The following is an 18,596-nucleotide window of genomic DNA, read 5'->3' on the forward strand; positions in this document are numbered from 1 at the left end:
TAAAGCTCACACACACACACACGCCCGAAAGTACTCTTTTGAAAAGGTGTGTGTTGGGCCAGCAAATCGGGTTATGGCCAGCGAAAACCTCGAGTCACGGGTTGCGCTTTCCCAAGCTGCGACGCGCCGGACGCCTTTGAAGTGGGCCCGCGCTTGGGGTCAGCGGCGAGGCGCCCTTTGAAAAAAACAAAAAAACTAAAGGACACACACGCCGAGGTTTGTTTCAATTCAAGCATTCGTCGGGTTACGTAAGAAAAAAACAAAACAAAAAACGCTTACGTAAGTACAGCGATGCGCGACCGCTACGCCTCACGTATGCGACAGGCGAAACAAGATGGCGGACGGCGTGTCAATCGACCAGCGTGTCCGAGGTAAGTCGATCGAGAAGAGCTTCGCATTTGGAATATGTGACAGCACGTGATGAATAAAAGGTTCGGAACAGGTTCAAATCCGGTGCGGCGATCATTCACGGTGTCCTTCACGAACTTTTGAAGCGATGATTTCGCAACGAATGAGATGAGTTTTACACGTCGTTGCGGAGTTTCCGGTCGTTTGGAGCAGAAAAGCTCGGCCAGAAACAGCGCAGACTTTTGAGAACAAAGAGTCGAATACTTTTCCGCCGGAACGCAGTGCGCGGGTGGTGGTATGCGCGGTGAGCAGAGAGCCGAGATCGGCCGGTTTCTTCGCGATGACTCTCTTAGAGAGCGACATGCGCCGCTGAATTGACTTAATTCATGTGATGTATAACTTGTGCAATTGCAAAACAAACAAACAAAAAAACAAAAACATTCAAATGGGTGGGAATGAGTTTGCTCAATTGTGAAAGCGTGCGCCCACTTATGCAAGCACATTATCCGTGTTGTTTATTTTGTACTTCCAGGACACACACTCACACTCAAATATAGATTTCAATTCGCCACATGAGTTATTGAGTCCAGTGTCCGAGAATCCCTTGAAAAGAAGTTAAATGAATTACGTTAAGTTTATTTGTATTCGCCTTCCTTGATCACGAAAGAGTCACGATGGGCCCACAGTTGAGAAAGATCGGCGACATCCCCTGATTGAACCCCCCCCCCCCCGATCAGGCGAGGAAAAACTGAAAAACCGCATTTGGGGAGAAAAGAAGAAGAAACCTCAAGAAGGACCGCAGATGGGGGGGGGGGGGGGGGTACATATTATGGTACTGTACACTAGTAGTAGTAGTTGGAGTAGTACTAGTACAGCCAACATACAGCCTAATTCTATGTGAAACAAGCAGGACCACTAAAATCATACAATACGTAATCTAAAAAAAAATAATGTTTCCCTTTAGTTTTAATACAAAACAAGTACATTAGGAAAATCTTCAGGTTGAATGACTTTTTTGTTGTTGTTTTAAATCGTTTTGCAAAACAACCTCGAATTTCTTGAGGAAAATTTGGCTTCAGTTTGTGATCGACACGCGTGCGTAATAACGGATGGCAGTCGTTGCATTTTAAGTCCCAAAACGCGGGTATTTGGAACTGAAAAATACAGTATTGCGCTTTCAGATTCAATCAATTTATGAAGGCCCAGGAATTATTGACATTCCATTTTTTTTTTTTTACATGAGCATTTATCAAAATGAAGACGTCACATGTCCCCGCCGGACCGTGGCCGACCGATCGAACATGAAAAAGAGTCTCGTGTCGGTGGCGTGAAAAGCGGATTCGAAGCGCCGCCGTTGTTGTTGTTTTTGCAAATCAACACGATGAAGCACATTTGGAACAGTTTTAGTTTTCACTTTTCTCCGTTACAGCTTGATTCCAAGATGGGACTGAAATATTTGGGGGAGGGATTTTTGGAATATAACAACATTTAAAAAAGCGACTTTTACTGTATTCACAATGTTTGACTTCACCTTTCACTCTTAATAATACGCCAGCTGACCTTTTATTTGGGGTTAATCAGAGGAAACGTTCATTGTGAACACAGCCGCATCCTCACTCATAGGAGGGTGTGCGCACTTAGGCAACCGCATTATCGCAGTTATTTTTAGACGTCCTTAAAGTTTTTCGTGAGCGCAATTAACGAGCCAACGCGCAGCTGAGCAACTCATCAGCATCCGTTTCTAATCCAACATGTGAAATATGAGCAAAATCCGTGCGGCTGTTTTGGGCCGCTCCAATCCAAATCGAGTCCACGTTCACATTGGCGGCGTGGCGCTAATTGTGCGTTTCCTCTGGCATTTTCCCAGGCCAGGAGTGTTTCGGCAGCAAAGAGGAGCGTGACGGCTTACGGCTTCTTCATGTGACCCCACGCCGCTCGTCCTCCTCTTCCTCCTCAATCCCTCCCCCCTACTGCGTCCAAAAAGACTCCTGCACATCCAGCTTGCACCATTTGCCACTGTGACTCCGCTCGCCTTTGGGAATTTTTCTCCACCCCTCCCCCCCCCATCCCCGAGCGGATAATTGGCAGCACCACTTTGTCGTTTTGTGGGGAAATGGGGGGCGCGCAGTCAGGGCGTGAAGAAGACGAGCCAGGCCAGGATGCTGCAGAGTGCCGAGCGGAGGATGTGCAACCCTGTGCTGATGACAAGGTACCCTGTCACGTGTTTTAAAAGAGCATATGGGCAGATCCATATTTTCTTTTTTTCAGACATGACAAAAGTGCAATGAAGTGATCATTAAAAATTGTGATAATTTTGTACAGGCGGGACAGTGGGCGACGTCTGCCTCACAGTTGTGATGAGCGGGGTTCAAATCCCGGCCCCGCATGTGTGGAGTTTGCATGTTCGCCCCCGTGCCTGCGTGGCTTTTCTCCGGGCACTCCGGTTTCCTCCCGAAAACTTGCGTGCGAGGTGGATTGAAGACTCTAAATTGCCCGTAGGTGTGAATGTGAGTGCCAATGGTTGTTTGTCTCTACGTGCCCTGCGATTGGCTGGCGACCAGTTCGGGGTCAGCTGAGATGGGCGCCAGGACGCCCGCAAACCCGTGCGAGGATGAGCGGTTCGCGATATGGATGGATGGATAATTTGATATTCATTTCAGAAAGAAAAAAAAGAAATAAATAATCCAGAAAATGTTTACAAATGTCTTTGTATGGTTGTCCTATAAATGTTACATTAAATATGTTATTTTTCTTGTGATAATTTTGGCCAAATATGAAATGTTAACAGTTTTCTGTTTACCTATAAATTTTGCTCAAATTCTGTCCTGGGTTTTCACTAATTGGTAATCCTAAAGGGGAAAAAAACAATTAACAGCCAATGAAAATCCCTCAGATTGAGCAATTTCATGATGCATTTACCGAATTCTTAAAAAGTATCGTTGTCAGTAAGACTGGCCTTGTACGAGATCGATACCAACTCTGAATATGCGCGGTGCGAAATATCAATATTATGTACCATATCGTTGTGTGTTTTGATGCAGTATCGGCACACCTGCACGAAATATAGATATCGTGACGTACCGTATCGCGGGCCTTGCCCAAAGACGTATACGTCAGCGTGAAATATGGATATCGCAATGCACCGTATCGTTGTATGCATGCCTAGTTCATTTTACAGTAATGCCTCGACCGGCAACGTACTGCCAATCAAGTTTCCAGTTGCTTAAGTAGCAACATTAATAACAACAACACAACATGTTTTGAGTCAAGATTTGTACTACTTTTCACAAGTCTGCAGCCTTCCTTTAAACGCGGCTTTGTCAACATGTCCAATGGCTGCATCTCTTACGATAGTAACGCTATAACTGTAGACAACGTGAGCATACATGCTGTACAGGCGCCATATTCACGTTTGTATTTGCATTGTTGGGCAAAGGGTTCGATAATTGCAAGCTGACAGGAAACGGGAGATGTCCCACTGTGTTTTTTTTTTGTTCCCAGCTGAAGAAATTGGGTGGGAGGGTTGTGATTAAAATGGATTTTGTCACTTTGATGTTTTAAGTTGTGTTGACTTTGTCGCCACTTCATACAAACTTTGGCTGTGTTGTAAAGTGTAAGTAAAGAGCTGACTGCCAAGGGACAGATGCACTTATCGATTATTAGTGTGTAACAGGATCACAGGAGACAACAGGACATTTAATTCTCAGTGGTATGAAAGAGTATTAGTAAATACCAAAGTCATTAAAAAAAAAAAAATAACTGTTTCTGTAATGGTTGGTACATCAGTATGTAATAAGCTCTTTAACCTAGTTAGCCAATAATGTTTTATTGCCCCCCCCCCCCCAAAAAAAAAAAAAAATCAAAAATAGTAATAGCAAAGCACATGATTGCATCTTGAGGGAGATGTCAAATGATATTTATTTACTTGCATTCCTTAACAGAAAATGAATTTTAGTGTTTGTTATGCTTGATTCTTCTGGCTTCTTAAATTTGTGTACAAAAAAGGGGAATTCACTTTGAAAGTCCTCATTAGTGTGAAAAATGAGAGCTCACTGAAGTCTTTTGGGGTTTTGTGATTCATTCGCAGCTTCGCAAAAACGACGTTGCTGGAAAATCAGATGCCCCGTTGGTGGAAGTCAATAGTATCTTTGAAGATGACATAAATGATGAAGGTAGGCAATAATCCACCTAAACACATAACCGATGTGGTTTAATGAGACTTTCTTCCCTGCTATCCTTTCTTAAGATGACGAGTTTTCAGAAAAGCCGCCTAGAGAAGTAGAGACACTGCTAGAAAATGTCGTAGTGAACGAGGAGTCAATCAAAGAAACCGAAGAAGAAATATCCTTAGACATGACTGAAGTGAAAGCCAAACACAATGACATCAATGAGAGCTTTAAGACGTTCTTCAGCAAGGTTGGCTTGAAGTTCACATTGAAACGAGGCTCTCGAGACCACGGTGAGATCGGAGAAGGCGGCCCCGAATCCACTGAGGTCAAGAACCCTGCTTACCAAATCCAAGACGACAGAACCCAAGTGGACATAGCACATGAGAGTCAAAATGACAATTCAACATGTCCGACCAGGGGGGAAACAAAAGTCCTAGAAGATTTCCAAAACGAGGCAGACAGCCCTGACGACGAATGGACACACATCGACATGCCGTCGGAACGGGAACCTTCGTCTCTGTCTGGCGCCAAAGAGGATGTGACTATGTCACCTATTAAAAAGTTTTTCACCACGGGAATCTTCGCGGGATTGCGGAAAAAGAGCGCGTCTTTGGAAGATGAGATCATGACGAGAGAGCTGGTTGTACAGGAAATCGGAGCAACTGCAAAAGAAATTACCTACCACCAACCGGAGGACACAGATAATACTGTAGAAACAGTAGTTGATGGAGACCAGGAAGAAAATCCATCAACAAACATAGTAAGCGAGCCTGAAACCCCCAAAGACATCGGAGATGTTCCGTCGAGTCCTCAGAAGATGCTTCTGTTGGCCTCGAGTCTGATGAAGCTGAAAAGGCAAAAAGACACAAAACCGTCCGAGGGTGAAGAATATAAAACATCCAGTGACTCGGACCATCTTTTGTCACCGACGGACATGGCAGAGAACAATAAAAACCAAAGTCCTGCAGAAAAAACTGTAGAAGAGGAGGAAAGTCCATGGGCCACTTTTAAGAAACTCTTATCTCCCAAAAAGCGAGTGAACAGGTCCGCCTTGAGCAACGACGTCATGCAAACCCTGATGGCCAAAGACAAATCGGAGCTCAGCGAAGGATATGACATAGAGTGCAGCGTTGACGAGGGCAAAAAGCGGAAAGATTCGGCCATTTCCTGGGACGCTATTTTATGTGGAAGTCACACAGCGTCGGACCCTGTCGACGAAACACCAAGTGATAATGTAAATGTTGTGCAAGCAGCACAACATTTTGACAACAATGGTGAGGTTTTAGCTTCTTCTACCAAAGGAGCCGGAAGTCCAGCTGAGGGCGACGTAGGGTCAGCTTGGAATGCCTTCAAAAGACTTATGAGCCCAAAAAGGAGAGCCAAGCCTGAGGAAGAAAGGCAACACAGTCCTGAAACTGACGACATGCAAGAAAACATCTCATTTTCGGCTAAGATTTTCCCGACATTGAAGAAGAGAAAGTCTGTCTCACAAAAAGACCAAGAAGCACCTTCGTATGAGGTGGATCAGGAGCTCACGCCAGGTGACCTTAACTGGCCAGCGGTTGTTCCCTTGTCCAATTATGACACTGTTGAGAAAGAACCAAAAGAGGAGACTGAAACATCCGTAAAACCTGATTTTCAACTCAACCAAGACTTCCTCCCTGAGGTGACAGAAGCAGCTCAACCTTTGGACAATCTAGCGACCCAAGAAACCCAACACGATGTTGATGCCTTAGAAAATGAGGCCACATATGAAGACCTGGCAGACCGCACAGAGTTCATCGGAAAACCACTGAGTGATATTCCGGAGGAAGGTGATCTTACAGAGAGCACCACAGCAAACGATCCGATCGAGATTACATCAAAGGCCGTTACTGCACCGGAGTCTGCGTATGTTAGCCTCGGCGACGATAGCAAGATGATCTCTGCGCTCTCCCAGCTGTCAGAACCTACATCGGGCTCGACCACAGCGGTTCTGACAGAATGCCAAGTAAAGGAAACAGAAGAGTTTCTACAGCAGGTTGTTGAGAGCATCTCCACTAAGTCAGAGGCAGATTCGCTTTGTTTAAATAAGATGGTTTGTTCTGCCTCAAGTGACACACTTCAAACATTTGGAGAGGATTCACAACTACGTGAAGCCCAAAAATGGGATGTAACCACAACCAGGATGGATGTGGTTGTAAATGAAATGGAAGCAGCAACAGATAAAACACAGACCACCGAAATTACACCTCCAATTCCTACAAAGGAGCTTGACACCCAGGGAACTACAGGTGCAATTTCTACAGAGGAGCTCGACACCAAGGAAATCACAACTCCCATTGCTACGGAGGAGTTCGATACAGCGGAAATCACACCTCAGATTCCACTGGAGGACCTCGATACCAAAGAAATCACACCTCAGATTCCAACAGAGGAGCTGGAGGCGCAGAAAATCGCAACTCCCCTTCCTACTGAGAAGCTTGACCCAGAGGAAATCAAACCAACTTCTATCGAGGAGCTCAACACCCAGGAAATCACAATTGCCATTCCTCCCGAGAAACTTGACACTGAGGAAATAAAACCTCCTACTTGTACAGAGGAGCACGACACAGACGAAATTAAACCTCATATTCTGACGGACGAGCTTGAAACAATGGAAATTACAGCTCCCTTTCCTGATGAGGAGATTGACACCAAAGAAATCACAACCCTCATTCCTAACAAGGAGCTTGACACCCAGGAAATTACACCACCTACTCCTCCCGAGAAGCTCGACACACAAGAAATCACAACTCCCATTCCTCCCGAGAAACATGACACTGAGGAAATCACAACTGTCATTCCTACCAAGGAGCTAGACACCCGGGAAATTGCACCTCCTACTCCTACTGAGAAGCTTGACACCCAGGAAATCATGACTCCCATTCCTCCTGAGAAACTCGACACAGAGGAAATCAAACCTATTTTTACCGAGGAGTGTGACACAGAGGAAATTACGCCTTATATTCCAACGGTGGAGCTCGACACCATGGAAATGACACTTCTCATTCCTACCAAGAAGCTCGACACCCAGGAAATCCTCATTCCTCCCGAGAAACTTGACACAGAGGTAATCACAACTGTGATTCCAACCAAGGAGCCTGACATCCAGGAGATTACATCTCCTACTCCTACTGGGAAGGTTGACACTGAGGAAATAAAACCTCCTACTTGTACCGAGGAGCATGACACAGAGGAAATTAAACCTCAGATTCTGACGGACGAGCTTGAAACCATAAAAATTACAACTCTCATTCCAAACGAGATTGACACCAAAGAAATCACAACCCTCATTCATACCAAGGAGCTTGACACCCAGGAAATCACAACTACCATTCCTCCAGAGAAACTTGACACAGAGGAAATTACATCTCAGATTCCAACAGAGGAGTTTAACACCAAGGAAATCACAACACCCATTCCTTCAGAGAAGCTTGATACCGAGGAACTCAAACCTACTTCTACCGAGGGGCATGACACAAAGAAAATTGCACCTCAGGTTACAACGAAGGGGTACGACACCAAGGAAGTTGTAACTCTAATTTATACCAAAGAGCTCATCACAACTCCAAGTCCTACCAAGGATCTCGACACCAAGAAAATTGCACTTCCCAGTCTTACTGAAGAGCTTGACACCCAAGAAATTACACTTCCTACTGAGGAGCTCCATGCCAAGGAGATCACAACTCTTATTCCTATCAAGGAACTGGACACTGAAGAAATCACACCTCCTACTCTTACCGAGGAGCATAACACTGTGGAAATGACACCTTTTATTCCTACAGAGGAGCTTGACATCAAGGAAATTATATCTTCAATTATTAGAGAGGAAATTAGAACCACAATTCAAAAAGAAGAGGTTGACACCAAAGAAATCACTCCTCCCATTCTTACCGAGGAGCTCAACACCCAGGAAATCGTGCCTCCTATTCCTACCCAGGAACTCGACACTAACAAAATGACAATTCCAATTTCTACCGAGGAGCTCCACACGCAGGTAAACAGACCACTTACGCTTAATGAGGAACATGACAAAAAAATTAGACCACCAATTCCCACAGAGGAGCTCGACGTCAAGGAATTCTCAACTCCCATTCCTACCAAGGAACATCACACAGAGGAAATTACACCTCCCATTCCTACCAAAGATCTTGACACAGAGGAAATTGTGCCACCGATTCCTAGTGAAAAGTCAGAGACCGAGGAAATAACACCTCCCGTTCCTACCAAAGAGCTTGACACAGAGGAAATTGTGCCACCGATTCCTAGTGAAAAGTCAGAGACCGAGGAAATAACACCTCCCGTTCCTACCAAAGAGCTTGACACAGAGGAAATTGTGCCACAGATTCCTAGTGAAAAGTCAGAGACCGAGGAAATAACACCTCCCGTTCCTACCAAAGAGCTTGACACAGAGGAAATCGTGCCACTGATTCCTAGTGAAAAGTCAGAGACCGAGGAAATAACACCTCCCGTTCCTACCAAAGAGCTTGACACAGAGGAAATCGTGCCACCGATTCCTAGTGAAAAGTCAGAGACCGAGGAAATAACACCTCCCCTTCCTACCAAAGAGCTTGACACAGAGGAAATTGTGCCACCGATTCCAAGTGAAAAGTCAGAGACTGAGGAAATAACACCTCCCGTTCCTACCAAAGAGCTTGACACAGAGGAAACTGTGCCACCGATTCCTACTGAAAAGTCAGACACCGAGGAAATAACACCTCCCATTCCTACCAAAGAGCTTGAGACAGAGGAAATTGTGCCACCGATTCCTAGTGAAAAGTCAGAGACCGAGGAAATAACACCTCCCGTTCCTACCAAAGAGCTTGACACAGAGGAAATTGTGCCACAGATTCCTAGTGAAAAGTCAGAGACCGAGGAAATAACACCTCCCATTCCTACCAAAGAGCTTGAGACAGAGGAAATTGTGCCACCGATTCCTAGTGAAAAGTCAGACAGCGAGGAAATTGCACCTCCCGTTCCTACCAAAGAGCTTGACACAGAGGAAATTGTGCCACCGATTCCTAGTGAAAAGTCAGAGACCGAGGAAATAACACCTCCCGTTCCTACCAAAGAGCTTGACACAGAGGAAATTGTGCCACAGATTCCTAGTGAAAAGTCAGAGACCGAGGAAATAACACCTCCCGTTCCTACCAAAGAGCTTGACACAGAGGAAATCGTGCCACCGATTCCTAGTGAAAAGTCAGAGACCGAGGAAATAACACCTCGCGTTCCTACCAAAGAGCTTGACACAGAGGAAATTGTGCCACCGATTCCTAGTGAAAAGTCCGAGACTAAGGAAATAACACCTCCCGTTCCTACCAAAGAGCTTGACACAGAGGAAATTGTGCCACCGATTCCTAGTGAAAAGTCAGAGACCGAGGAAATAACACCTCCCCTTCCTACCAAAGAGCTTGACACAGAGGAAATTGTGCCACCGATTCCAAGTGAAAAGTCAGAGACTGAGGAAATAACACCTCCCGTTCCTACCAAAGAGCTTGACACAGAGGAAACTGTGCCACCGATTCCTACTGAAAAGTCAGACACCGAGGAAATAACACCTCCCATTCCTACCAAAGAGCTTGAGACAGAGGAAATTGTGCCACCGATTCCTAGTGAAAAGTCAGAGACCGAGGAAATAACACCTCCCGTTCCTACCAAAGAGCTTGACACAGAGGAAATTGTGCCACAGATTCCTAGTGAAAAGTCAGAGACCGAGGAAATAACACCTCGCGTTCCTACCAAAGAGCTTGACACAGAGGAAATTGTCCCACCGATTCCTAGTGAAAAGTCCGAGACTGAGGAAATAACACCTCCCGTTCCTACCAAAGAGCTTGACACAGAGGAAATTGTGCCACCGATTCCTAGTGAAAAGTCAGAGACCGAGGAAATAACACCTCCCGTTCCTACCAAAGAGCTTGACACAGAGGAAATTGTGCCACCGATTCCAAGTGAAAAGTCAGAGACCTGAGGAAATAACACCTCCCGTTCCTACCAAAGAGCTTGACACAGAGGAAACTGTGCCACCGATTCCTAGTGAAAAGTCAGAGACCGAGGAAATAACACCTCCCGTTCCTACCAAAGAGCTTGACACAGAGGAAACTGTGCCACCGATTCCTAGTGAAAAGTCAGAGACCGAGGAAATAACACCTCCCGTTCCTACCAAAGAGCTTGACACAGAGGAAATTGTGCCACCGATTCCTAGTGAAAAGTCAGAGACCGAGGAAATAACACCTCCCGTTCCTACCAAAGAGCTTGACACAGAGGAAATTGTGCCACCGATTCCTAGTGAAAAGTCAGAGACCGAGGAAATAACACCTCCCGTTCCTACCAAAGAGCTTGACACAGAGGAAATTGTGCCACCGATTCCTAGTGAAAAGTCAGAGACCGAGGAAATAACACCTCCCGTTCCTACCAAAGAGCTTGACACAGAGGAAATTGTGCCACCGATTCCTAGTGAAAAGTCAGAGACCGAGGAAATAACACCTCCCCTTCCTACCAAAGAGCTTGACACAGAGGAAATTGTGCCACCGATTCCAAGTGAAAAGTCAGAGACCGAGGAAATAACACCTCCCGTTCCTACCAAAGAGCTTGACACAGAGGAAATTGTGCCACCGATTCCTAGTGAAAAGTCAGAGACCGAGGAAATAACACCTCCCGTTCCTACCAAAGAGCTTGACACAGAGGAAATTGTGCCACCGATTCCTAGTGAAAAGTCAGAGACCGAGGAAATAACACCTCCCGTTCCTACCAAAGAGCTTGACACAGAGGAAATTGTGCCACCGATTCCTAGTGAAAAGTCAGAGACCGAGGAAATAACACCTCCCGTTCCTACCAAAGAGCTTGACACAGAGGAAATTGTGCCACCGATTCCTAGTGAAAAGTCAGAGACCGAGGAAATAACACCTCCCGTTCCTACCAAAGAGCTTGACACAGAGGAAATTGTGCCACCGATTCCTAGTGAAAAGTCAGAGACCGAGGAAATAACACCTCCCGTTCCTACCAAAGAGCTTGACACAGAGGAAATTGTGCCACCGATTCCTAGTGAAAAGTCAGAGACCGAGGAAATAACACCTCCCGTTCCTACCAAAGAGCTTGACACAGAGGAAATTGTGCCACCGATTCCTAGTGAAAAGTCAGAGACCGAGGAAATAACACCTCCCGTTCCTACCAAAGAGCTTGACACAGAGGAAATTGTGCCACCGATTCCTAGTGAAAAGTCAGAGACCGAGGAAATAACACCTCCCCTTCCTACCAAAGAGCTTGACACAGAGGAAATTGTGCCACCGATTCCTAGTGAAAAGTCAGAGACCGAGGAAATAACACCTCCCGTTCCTACCAAAGAGCTTGACACAGAGGAAACTGTGCCACCGATTCCTACTGAAAAGTCAGACACCGAGGAAATAACACCTCCCATTCCTACCAAAGAGCTTGACACAGAGGAAACTGTGCCACCAATTTCTAGTGAAAAGGCAGACACCGAGGAAATAACACCTTCCATTCCTACCAAAGAGCTCAACTTTGAGAAAAGCACTCCTCTTATTCCAACCAAGGAGCTTGACACCAAGGAAATCACACCTCCCATTCTGACCGAAGAGCTTGGCAGAGAGAAAATTGTCTCGCCAATTTCTAGTGAAAAGTCAGACACCGAGGAAATTACACCTCCAATTCCTAGCAAAGAACTTGACACAGAGGAAATTGTGCCACAAATTCTGAGTGGAAAGTCAGACACTGACGAAATAAGACCTTCCATTTGTACTCAGGAGCTCAACTTTGAGGAAAGCACACCTCTAATTCCAACCAAGGAGCTTGACACCAAGGAAATCACACCTCCCATTCCAAAAGTAGAGCTTGGCAGAGAGGAAATACCTCCAATGACTACCGAAGAGCTTCACGCAGAGGGAATTACGCTTCCAATTCCAACCCAGGACCTTGACTCTGAGGAAATTAAACCTTCAATTCCAACCCAGGAGTTTGTCACCAAGGAAATCACACAAGTTCATACCAAGGAGCCCAACACAGAGAACATGACCGCGGATGAAACACATGAAGATGCTAACCTGTCAAAGTCAGATCAAATCCTAAAAGAATTAGACAGCATTGATGAGATCCATGAATTTGTGGACTGCCTCACTGATATAAACCAAGCAGAGTCTTCAGAGATGCTGGCTGAAAGTAAAGATGTTGGCACAGAAGATGATCTTGAAGATCTAGCGGGCAATCAAAGCGAAACAGAAGCTTCCAAAGTGGACAGTGAAGAGTGTGTATCTATGGCAGAAGCTGAAAGGAGAGATGGAGGTCAGAGATCTTTGTTGGAACCTGTCGAACAACTTCAGGTAGAGGATCAAATTCCTGTTGTGAATGAGTTGCAAAGTTTAAGAGATGTACAAGAAGACATCACACATTTACAAGAAAATGTTACAGCAGAAACAATAATTGATGAACCAGAACAGGAAACAGTTGCTTGCACTGAACTAAAGGAAACAGATGCAGTACAAGACTTTCTCCCAGCAGTCATAATACATTTGGAGGAAAAGGAAGTCAAAGTAACCTCAGAAAACCTTCCAGGAGGATTTAAAGAGGACCCAAAGCCAACAACAGAGATTTTATCTGAAGCCAGCTTGGATTCTGTTGACGTCTCAGAAGCACAAACAGATGCGTTGCCTTCGGAGGAATGTAGTGTTCAACTTGCTGAAGATAAAATCCTTTCCGCAGAGGTCGTGAGTGAACTCAAGGAGGCAACAGAACTCTTGCGTGAAGTCAGTGTTGAACCAGAAAACAAAGCTGTAGCAAAGGAGCCAGTGGATGAATCAGAAGAACCTATTCAAGAAATAGAAGATGTGCAAGCAACACAGTTTGAATCAGAGAAAGCAGGAGTACTTGTTGAAAAACTGAACGAGGAGACAGTCTTGCTGCCTGAAATTGAGGACAAAACAATGGCTGCACCTGAAATTGAATTTGTTCAGGAACCACAAGCATTAGTAGTAGCACAGGAAAGACAGTTTGGATCAGTTACAGTTGACGTCCAATACGCTGACCTCGAAGAACATATTAATGAAGAAGAACCTCCGATGGAAGAAGTCAAAGAGGAGAATGTGCCTCTGCTCCAAACCAATGTTGAGCCAGAAGAAAAAGAACAGAAGTCAGTGAGCGACTCCCAAATAGAACACATAAAAGAGGAAAAAGACACAAGAGTAGAAGACATGTCAGTTAAACCTAAAGAAATATCAGAAGGTATAATTACAGAAGAAACCATGATTGCTGAATTTAAAGATAGACCCGTGCCTCTAACTGACCATGAACCACTAAGCCAAGACCAGAAGGCCAAAGCTGAACTTAGTCCTGATCAAGAAGTAGTCCAAAAATCATGTCAACACAAAGAAATAGGTGAAGGCACCCATCCACGGGGAACCATGAAAGAAGAATGTGAAGAGGAGACTGTGACTCAGCTTCAAACCAATATTGAGTCAGCGAAAGATGATAAGGTGGAAGTACATGTATCTGAAATTGAACTGGTGAAAGAAATAGAAGGAACACACCCTACTCAATCAACACAGACACAATCGGTTGACACAGAACAAGCCATCGTTGCAGAAGAAAAGATGACAGAACTCAAAGAGGAGACTGTGTGTTTAACGTCAGTCCAACCAGAGAGTGGCCTGAAAGTGGTGGATGTAGCCAAAACTGAACCAAATCCAGAACAAGCTGTAGTAGAAGAGGACGAAGCAATAACAGAAGACATTGCTAAGGAGAGAACAGTTTCAGTTGCACTTAAAGAGGAGGCCGTGCGACTAAGTGAAATTAATGTGGAACCACAGGATAAAGACGAGGAAGCAGTGAATGAAACTGAAAACATAAAAGCTGTAAAATCCGAAGCCTTTGCATCAGAAGAAGGCAATGAAGTAATACATCAATCTGAAGAAACAACAGAAGGCATTCTGGTCAAGGTAATCCCTCCAGGCGAACTCAAAGAGGAAGCGGAGCCACTACATGAAGTCACTCCAGGGAACGAAGGCAAGAAGCAACAAACTGATTTGACAGAGGACGATATTTTGCCAGAGAAAACCACTGAAGATGCACAGAATGAAATAACGAAATCGAGTCCTGAAACAGAAGCACTGCAAAGTACAAGTGATCTAGTTCGAGAGCTGGAAGAAGATACTGTAGTTGCGGCAGAAACAGTGGAGGTGGCTATATCTCGACTGGGAATCAGTGAAAAAAGTATCACTCGGACACTTCCAAAGGAAACATTGGCAGAAGATATTCCAAAACCAGAAACAGAGAATGAAATCACTTCCGAAGGGGAGAAAACCAAGTCTCAACTGGATCAAGCTTTAGATAAGGAGGAGGATCCAGAACCAGAGAACACTGCTGATGACCTCCCACAAGTTATGGAGGAGGAAGATGGCACACCACAAGTCACAGAAGCAGATGTATCTTCACAGCAAGGGGAAACAAGGTGCGCCCAGATCCTTGAAAAGGTTATTTATGAAGAAATCCCAGAATTTTGTGGCAATCTTGCAGACCAAGTCAAACTTGAGGTGGATCCAAGTGACATAAAAACTAGAATTGAGGGAGAAAACTGTGATCGATCAGATGTAGAGGTGACGACTGCTACAGCCGAGCACGCAGTGGTGAGTCAAGTGACCATCTGTGATCTTAAAGAGGTCTCAACCTCTCCACCTGATCTGATTGCGACACCGTCTGCCATACGGGAACCACTACAGGGCTCTGTGGTCACAACATCCACAGAAACTGCTGTGAATGAAGCACTGCTGATGACAGATGATGTGGCAGAAATGGCAAAGATGGGCAATGAGGTCATGATGATGCATGTGCCAGCGACAGTGATAGAGGACAACCACAGCATTCAAGTACAAGTTGTCCAAGTGGACATCACATTGGCAGAGAGGAGCGTGGATCAGAGGCTGCAAGTCGAGATAAGAGAAAAAGGAGTCATTGACGTGTGTAACGCAAGTGTTGAACATGTTTCCGCATCTATGGGGGTTGAGCACGTAATACATGAGGACTATACGGTGATCCGTCATGCAGTTGTTCCACAAGTAAGGGAGACCCAACCTGAGACCTTCGAACAAGTGGTCTTAATAGAAGCAAAGGAAGTTGAACTTGCGAAAGATGATGGAAATATGGAAATACCAGACAAGGAGCTTGCTCACAAGAGAGAGAATCTGGCAGAGGCATCACAACGAGAAGCTGACACACGCAGTTTAGAGGTCCCCATATGTCAGGAGAGTTTAGAGGAAACAATAGGTGACCTGGGAAAATCTGAAGTGACAGAGGACCTAAGACAGACAAGATCACCTAATACAGTACCACAAAATATTTCCGTAGAATCAATGTCAGAGTCTGAGTGGGAAAAGGAGGATGGAAATTGGGCCCTTGAGGCAGAGAAGCCAATGGCACCAACTGATGATGTTCAGGCACCAGTAGTAGAAGAAGAACCCTCATCCCAAACAGATAGTCATGAGGACACAGAGCCAGCTCGGAAAGGTCCTCAAACCACAGTAGTGGAAGAGCCTTTACCCAAAAGAGAGGCAGTTGCTAGTCAAAAAGAGAAAGATCTGACTGAGGAAGGAGTACAGTCACGAGAACCCTTATCCCCAACAGCTCTAAACACAGAGCCAACCGAGGAGAGTCCTCAGACCCCAACAGCAGAAGAACCACTATCCCAAACTGTTACACAAGGCCCTTTGTCCCAACTAGATCCACTTGATGACCTAAAAACAACACAGCAAAGTGAGGTTAGTGTTCAGGCACTAGAAAAAGAGAAACACATATCCCAAATAGATAAAGATGACAATTTGACTAAGGTTAGTGTTCTTACCCCTGAAACAAAAGAGCACCTACCCATGCTGGATACAGTTGTTCGACACGCGACGCTAATAAAAGAAGGTCTTCAGATTCTGGTAGCAGAAGAAATCCTTTCGGAATTACCACCAGTTGTTAGCTATAAAGAGACCGTGGCCACTGAGGTTGGCATTCTGGAACTGGACTCTGTAGATTTAGTTCACCACAAACAGACTGGTATTAGTAGGCAAAGTGTTCAGCCACAAGAAACAGAAGAGTCTTTATGCCCCAAAGAGCCAGTTGAGAGCCAAACACAAGCAGTGCAAACCAAGGAGAGTCATCAGGCACCAAAAGCAGAGGAGTCGATATCCCAAAAAGAATCCACTGAAAGTCAGAAACAGATGGCGCTACCGGAGGACCATGATCTACCCCATAAAGACTCCACTGAGACCCAGAAACGGACTGAGCCACCAGAGGAGCATTTTCAACTCAAGAAAGAGTCCAGCCAGACTCAGAAACAGACAGAGCTACTACAGAAACATGTTCAGGCAAGAAAAATCCAAGAGTCCCTAGCCCAAAAAGAATCCACTGAGACCCAGAAAGAGACAGAGCGCACCGAGTCGTCTGTTCAGGCCCCAGAAACGGAAAACAGCCCATTCTCAAAAGAGCCTGCCGACGGCCAAAAACAGACAGTTCGGATTAAAGAGACCTCAGAACCGGCAAGAGAATTAGATTCAATGGAGATCACAGTGTCCACAGACCCTCCGGTCCTTTTGGATTCTGGACTCCAAGAAGCAGCAGAGGAAATCCTACCAGTGTTAGCAGTAGAGAAACTTCAACCAGTGGAAACAGGAGAAAAAATTGCATCCAAGGCAAATGAAATACCCAACATCCGGGGAACAGACACGTTCCAAACTGTACAAAAACCAGAATCCGAGGCCCTTGTCAAAGAAGCAGATGACAAACAGGACATATGGGTGGACGCAAGGGAAGACCTCGAATTTCAAGAGGAAACAGACCAGTTGCCGTCTCAAGATGAGAACTCACGACATGACTGCAAGCCAGAAACAAAAACAGCACACGAGGAGGAGTCCGAAATGGTGCCGATTCCTGAACCCGAGGCCGAAAGTAACAACGAAGATGAGCATTTTGCCGTTGCACTTGACGATCCCAAAACGGAAAGCGTTGCAGTCATCGAGTGGGACTGAGCAGGTGGGTTTCTATTCATTCCCTTCTTTAAAAAATGTTGCTTGTGCGAGCCTCCTAATGACAATACTGTGTTCTTTTTTTTCCTCTCCCACTTTCAAGGTTGCTTAGATATGCAGAAAGTCATCGCGGGGGAGGATACAGTCAACTCATGTCATTTTCACTCTCATTTGGATTACTCATCATACTATTCTTGTTTGGTGCCATTTTGTTTGGTATTTAATCACATTTGCTACATAATCGCATATTCAGTGAACACCTGCTCATTCGCAGGTTGGGATCCGCAAATTTGTCTCGTCAAGATTTCAAGGACTTTGTCATACCAACACAGGTTTTCATGTGATGCGGCACAAAATGAAACGAAATGTGGATGGAAATTGGGGGACCCTAACCTAATCTAGCATGTCTGCCTCACAGTTCTGAGGTACGAGGTTCGAATCTTGGTCCTTGTGTCGTTTGTGTGCTCTGGCTTCCTCCCACATTCCCAAAACAGAATATGACGATGTATTAAGACACTTGTATAGTTCTTCACAATGTATATCAGTGGTCCGCTGTGTTTTGGTTCATGCTAGTAGTTGGCAACGGGTGGAGCGGGAGGTCTGACTTCCCAATCGGGAGCTAATCGGCGGTGGGGCCAGCCGCCAAGATTTGAATTGTACAACTACGTCCTCTTGGTGTCACTTTTTCCCCCCCCTCAGGCGGCCCTCTTGTCACGGAATCCACCGAAACCCAAAGTGACGCACCGAATGGCGGCCGTAACCTTCGTAGCCTTCGTTTACGGCTCCATTCATTGTTTACCCCGAAGACATATTGTCCTGTAAACTGCAGGGGCGATTTACGGATAAGGATTTGCGCTCAGGAACGCAATTGTCCTCTTTCAAGCTTAAAGTTGAAAAAGAAATCGCTGAAGCAGTCGACACCTCTGCAGGCATCCCGCTACACTGTAAAAATGTTTCTTCGAGCGCTTATAAAAATACACGACACTATCTACACACTTTTGTTTCTTTGTATCAGCGACATATCGACATATTTTGACACATACGCTGA

At 45.3% G+C, this 18,596-nt stretch overlaps 1 protein-coding gene across 1 annotated transcript; it reads left to right on the forward strand.

The window, feature by feature from the left end:
- The first annotated feature begins 1,550 nt into the window (after positions 1–1,550).
- Positions 1,551–18,538, forward strand: akap12a (A kinase (PRKA) anchor protein 12a). Its single transcript, XM_061795851.1, has 5 exons — positions 1,551–2,557; positions 4,436–4,520; positions 4,595–10,486; positions 10,536–17,555; positions 17,652–18,538. Exons 1-4 carry the CDS (start codon positions 2,462–2,464, stop codon positions 17,549–17,551), a joined length of 13,089 nt encoding a protein of 4,362 aa, XP_061651835.1. The 5' UTR covers positions 1,551–2,461; the 3' UTR covers positions 17,552–17,555; positions 17,652–18,538.
- The last annotated feature ends 58 nt before the right edge of the window (positions 18,539–18,596 follow it).

Source organism: Phyllopteryx taeniolatus, chromosome 13 (assembly GCF_024500385.1).
Source record: "Phyllopteryx taeniolatus isolate TA_2022b chromosome 13, UOR_Ptae_1.2, whole genome shotgun sequence".
Lineage (NCBI taxonomy): Eukaryota > Metazoa > Chordata > Actinopteri > Syngnathiformes > Syngnathidae > Phyllopteryx > Phyllopteryx taeniolatus.

Coding starts and splice junctions, on each gene's coding strand:
- akap12a (XM_061795851.1), top strand. CDS start 2,462: ATGGGGGGCGCGCAGTCAGGGCGTGAAGAAGACGAGCCAGGCCAGGAT. Junction 4,521..4,594: donor AGATGACATAAATGATGAAG/GTAGGCAATAAT, acceptor TCCTTTCTTAAG/ATGACGAGTTTTCAGAAAAG. Junction 10,487..10,535: donor AATTGTGCCACCGATTCCAA/GTGAAAAGTCAG, acceptor TTCCTACCAAAG/AGCTTGACACAGAGGAAACT.